The following is a 5,238-nucleotide window of genomic DNA, read 5'->3' as shown; positions in this document are numbered from 1 at the left end:
GCTCAACATTCAGAAAACTAAGATCATGGCATCTGGTCCCATCACTTCATGGGAAATAGATGGGAAAACAGTGTCAGACTTTATTTTTCTGGGCTCCAAAATCACTGCAGATGGTGATTGCAGCCATGAAATTAAAAGACGCTTACTCCTTGGAAGGAAAGTTACGACCAACCTAGATAGCATATTCAAAAGTAGAGACATTACTTTACCAACAAAGATCCATCTAGTCAAGGCTATGGATTTTCCCACTGGTCATGTATGGATGTGAAAGTTGGACCGTGAAGAAAGCTGAGCGCCGAAGAATTGATGCTTTTGAACTGTGGTGTTGGAGAAGACTCTTGAGAGTCCCTTGGACTGCAAGGAGATCCAACCAGTCCATTCTGAAGGAGATCAGCCCTGGGATTTCTTTGGAAGGAATGATGCTAAAGCTGAAACTCCAATACTTTGGCCACCTCATGCGAAGAGCTGACTCATTGGAAAAGACTCTGATGCTGGGAGGGATTGGGGGCAGGGGGAGAAGGGGATGACAGAGGATGAGATGGCTGGATGGCATCACTGACTCGATGGACATGAGTTTGAGTGAACTCTGGGAGTTGGTGATGGACAGGGAGGCCTGGCGTGCTGCGATTCATGGGGTCGCAAAGAGTCTGACAAGACTGAGTGACTGAACTGAACTGAACTGAAGGTAAACATTCAGAATGGTAAAGTTTAATTTTATATCAGCAAATAAAAATTACATTTTGGACTTTATAAAATTCACATGCTTGTCTAATGATGTTTACTGTCTCTCATAGGTAACTCATTTAGTTGACTGATGGCTACACAGGTATAACAATATAGGTAATGCTTAAGAAGTAGTGAAATGGTAATAAAGAACATCACAAACTCAGGATATCATTACTGAATCAACAGCCTGTGTACATTATAAATGAAAACAAGAACGCTGGTCTCCAATAACCTCAGCTTTATGAATAAACTATAAGTCTTATGAATATACAAGTAGTAAAAGATTAAATGTTAAATATTGTGTCCTTGGATACTCATAAATTCTTTTGTGGGCATTGCCTATAAATGTCTTTATATTTTTAAAGACTATATTTCAAGTGTTTTAATATGCGAAGGAAGTCTGCATTTTTCTATAGTGTGTAATAGAAAAAAGAACTCTCAAGTACAATAATTTTCTAATAAATTTACTGCACTCTTAATGTAAACTACAACCCTCTCTCTTGAATCTCTCCAAGTTGCATGAAAATTATAAAATTTTTCTGTTTCAATAGGTAAACCTATGTTAAGTGGAGCTTTGCTCCACTTAAGTCAGTGGGCCTGAGTCAACGGGCCAACAGTAATGGCATGGCCTGGGAACTTGTTAAAAATGTAGAATTTCAGGTCCCACCCAAAAGCTACTAAATGAGAATCTGCATTTTTAATTAGATACCCAAGTGATCGCATTACACATAAAAAACCAATTTAGGGTACTTCATTGATTGATCTAATTTTCTATAAATTAACCACATGATCTGATCTGAAACTAGTGAAGCTTTCCAGGGGTTCACTGGTAAAGAATCTGCCTGCCAATACAAAGGGACACAGGACATGTGGGTTCAATCCCTGGGTCAGGAAGATCCCCTGGAGGAGAAAATGGCAACCCACTCCAATATTCTTGCCTGGAGAATCCCCATGGACAGAGGAGCCTTGTGGGCTACAGACGACAGGGTCACAGAGTTGGACATGACTGAACGACTGAGTACTCATGCATGCAAACAAATAGTATTTAAGTGTTCCACATGTATCCTTTATTTTAGCAATATTCAAGATTTAGTGTATAACAAAATCACCAAAGGAACTTTTTAAAAATGCAGATTTTCAAGTTTTTCCTCTCAGTTTAGAATTCAGTATGTCAAATCAGGCCTGCTTGCTCTAAACCACAGCTCTCCTGAACAGAATTAAAGTTAATAATATCAATCCTTTTAACAGCTCCAAATCATAGCAAGATACCTAACATACAAGAAAGTCACAATCAAACTGTTTCTGTTAAATTTTGAAACATTTAGAACCTTTTCAGAAATTATTAATCAAAGAATCAAACATTTGGCATTAAATGAGTCTGGTTCCATTCATGGAATCTGATGAGATTATTCCTTCCCCCATGCACCCATCCCCCAACAAAGGAATGCCGTTATTTCAGCCACAGGATAACAAAATAATTTACTAGAGAACTTAAGAAATTGATACTGTCCCCACTGGAATTGACAACATTTGTACTAGAAAATAAAAGCAAAACATTACATAAAGGATGTATCTCTCAAGAGGTCTCAAACACAAGTGTATTCCAGAACCATCAGGAACCAATGGGAAAAACAAGAAATGAGATACTCCAATTACAGATCTTTAAGTTTAAAAAAGGAAAACCTCTTACACAGAACAAACAAGAACATCCCTGTGAGCAGCTTTCGGCCTGTGACCTGCTAGTTTCCAGTATCTGTACCAGCAGAGTTTTTCTAGTTTATTCTCCAGTGACATACCAGAGGGCATATTTTTAATTTGCTCATCTGGCTTATTTGGCAACTTGGGGGACCTAAGTTGTAGGTCAGATTTTACTTGCAGCAGCAAAACATGGTGATATACCAGGCTTGTAATCTATATCACCCTTATGAAGCCAAGTGGATCTTTAAAGACATAGTCAATAAGCTATAGCTATAAACTATGGGTTGGCATAGCCCCAATTTTTTCCTAATAATTTTTTTCATGGAGCCACATAAAAGATGTTCAGTTTGCAGATTTTTATTTTAAACTATACACTGTCTTCAGAGAAACAGCAATCAGAGTTTTTGTGGAGTAGCTGTCCACAAAAATACCTCACTAGTTGTTATGTATAAGTGAATAACACTAATCTACTTTGGTGCTTTGTTTCTGCACAATTATGAAAGACTTAAGAAGTCCAGAAGTACCACTGTTTCCAAATTCTACGTAGAGGTATCTATATACTACAGCTTCTAAAATGAAAAACAGAGCTGTTCACATGTTCACTATGTACTTTTATTTTAAATACTAGCACAACAAACACGATGACATGACAGGACCATTATCTCAATTATACTGATAACATTCCTTGACAAGTTGGCTTATAATTTACATACATTATTTTTTCAGGAACTATTTTAAATATTATTTTAAGATATATTGTAAAACACAAGTCTCAAATATATACCAGTTGCAAACATAATGTGCTTAGTTACTGTTTTCTTTGTTACTCAAATAAAATGATTTAAAGTTCCTCAAAATCATGTCCACTGGCGTTCATGGTTTCAGGATGCATGACTCGTCCCATGAATAGGATTGTACCTGCATTGGGTAGGGAGTGAACAAAAAAGGAGTTGAAACAAAAGCTATTTATTTTCCTTCTTGCTTACAATTAGCAATGTTCTAAAGATAAGAATGTGAATAAATTATTGTCACTTAAAAAATCATTTGAACATTAGAAATTATCTGATAAAAATGCAGGAATATGTTTTCAGTTAACAAATGATTTCTTTTTGGCCATAAATAAAGTTCTGTTCTCACAACAGACTTACCTGTTCTCCTGTTCCTGATAAGAAAGAAAAATGGATGGTCGACAATAACTTGAGGATACAGCACAGCCATCCTGCTAATTGCAATCATTCCTGTAGCACAGAGAGAAAGTAATTACATGTCTGTGGAGATGCAGGGACTAATAAGCAATTTCTCCAAGCCATCTATGTTCAGCACAAAGGTAATGATTTATACAAAGCAAGATTTTAAAGACTTTTAAAGAGAGAAAAATTGTAAATGAGCTAACATCTCTATTTGATCTTAAAGAAAAACAAATACGTACACACACACATGTACACACACTCAGTTTCCTCCCATCACCCCACCGAAAACAGAGGTTAATTTATTCTGCCTATTACAAATTTTTATTCTCGGCCTCAGACAAATACTTATGGCTTTAATAAAATGACTTAAGGAAAATGGGAAAAAAACAAAAACAAAAAACCAAATACCCTCCTCCAGTTTTCCCCTCCCCCAGTTTCTTTATATTACCAAATCATCATTTATCTGAAATGGGGATTTTACATAGCAAGTCACCAGGCTTCTAGCAAGTGGCCAGAACAGCAGTGATTAAAGAGAAAATACAGCAGGGAGAGATTCAATGATGTTTCCTACAGCTGGGAAACTGAATTCCCTTGAGATCCTTATTGTGGGATAATCATTTTATACTTGCTGCAGGGTGATGCGTTGTCAGGAATAGGCCAAGATTAAATGATGTAAGATTTGAAGCTTTCTCGATGCCTGAGACTACTGTTTCTATTTCCTCCCCCAAACACCATTTTAACTGATGAGATCCTTGTAACGGGTAAATATATGTGGAGGTTAAAAATGTGTACAAACATGATGTGTTACATTTTACTAGAGAAGGGAAAAATCCTCCTAAAATTTGGTGATGGCTGTTGAACATGATATTGAAAAAAAACCAAACAAATAAACGAGAAAAGAAAAATCCTTCTTACTTAACTAAGGAAATCAGAATGTTCAAAATAATTAAGGACGTTTACTGTTATTGTTGTTGGGTTTTTTTTTTGGATGCATGATTTAGGTAAATTTTTTAAAATTTTCATTTAAAATTATTATTTTATTATTAACTTAAAATTTTGTATTGCATGCTATCATGTATGCTTGTTTGTGCATGCGCTTTTAAAAAAATCAAAGCTCTTCACTGACAAACTTAAGAACTAACTCCCACAAATAATTAAATAGAAAGAAAAATGTTTAACGGGGCAGCAGGGAAATATTTTAAATATTTAAATGGACAGCACAGCAGGAAAATCTATTCTGCATAGCTGACAGTCTCCTCCTGCCTCTCATTAGAGATGGGAGTTATTCTGTATGGGGCACTGAAATGAATGTATGTTTCATACCCTATTTGGAAAATCCTAGCACGTTCATCATTAGCTTGACTTCTAAGCGAGGGCAGCATCAGTTTTATGACTTGGTTCTAAAAATGACTCCCATTCCCCCACCCAAGACTGCTTTAAGAATACAAATCTAGAAAAGGTGAGATTTGGGAAGACCAGAGTTTGGCACCTGAGGCAGCAGCAGCTTCTGAGCCTTCTTCATTGACCTCTATGAAGCACTTGTGAATTGCTTTGGAAAGGAAAATCTCTTTGTTATCTGCCAAAAAAAAGAGAGAGATGACAGAAGCATTTTTTTTTTTTTTTT

General features: G+C 36.2%; 1 protein-coding gene across 2 annotated transcripts in view; it reads right to left on the bottom strand.

Annotated features, from left to right (window-relative positions):
- Positions 1-1,770: 1,770 nt before the first annotated feature.
- Positions 1,771-5,238, bottom strand: part of SERPINI1 (serpin peptidase inhibitor, clade I (neuroserpin), member 1) — an 85,892-nt gene continuing 82,424 nt past the window's right edge. For both annotated transcript variants that reach the window (XM_010835197.1, XM_010835196.1), the window contains exons 7-9: positions 5,104-5,190; positions 3,573-3,662; positions 1,771-3,342 (exon numbers count right to left, since the gene is read on the bottom strand). In XM_010835197.1, coding sequence (XP_010833499.1) covers positions 3,266-3,342; positions 3,573-3,662; positions 5,104-5,190 — 254 coding nt within the window. In that variant the 3' untranslated portion in view covers positions 1,771-3,265. The remainder of the gene's footprint in view (positions 3,343-3,572; positions 3,663-5,103; positions 5,191-5,238) is intronic.

Source organism: Bison bison, unplaced genomic scaffold, assembly GCF_000754665.1.
Source record: "Bison bison bison isolate TAMUID 2011002044 unplaced genomic scaffold, Bison_UMD1.0 scf7180017864040, whole genome shotgun sequence".
In the NCBI taxonomy this organism is placed as follows: Eukaryota; Metazoa; Chordata; class Mammalia; order Artiodactyla; family Bovidae; genus Bison; species Bison bison.
Note: the sequence above shows the minus strand (reverse complement) of the source record. Positions and strands in the feature narration are given on the sequence as shown.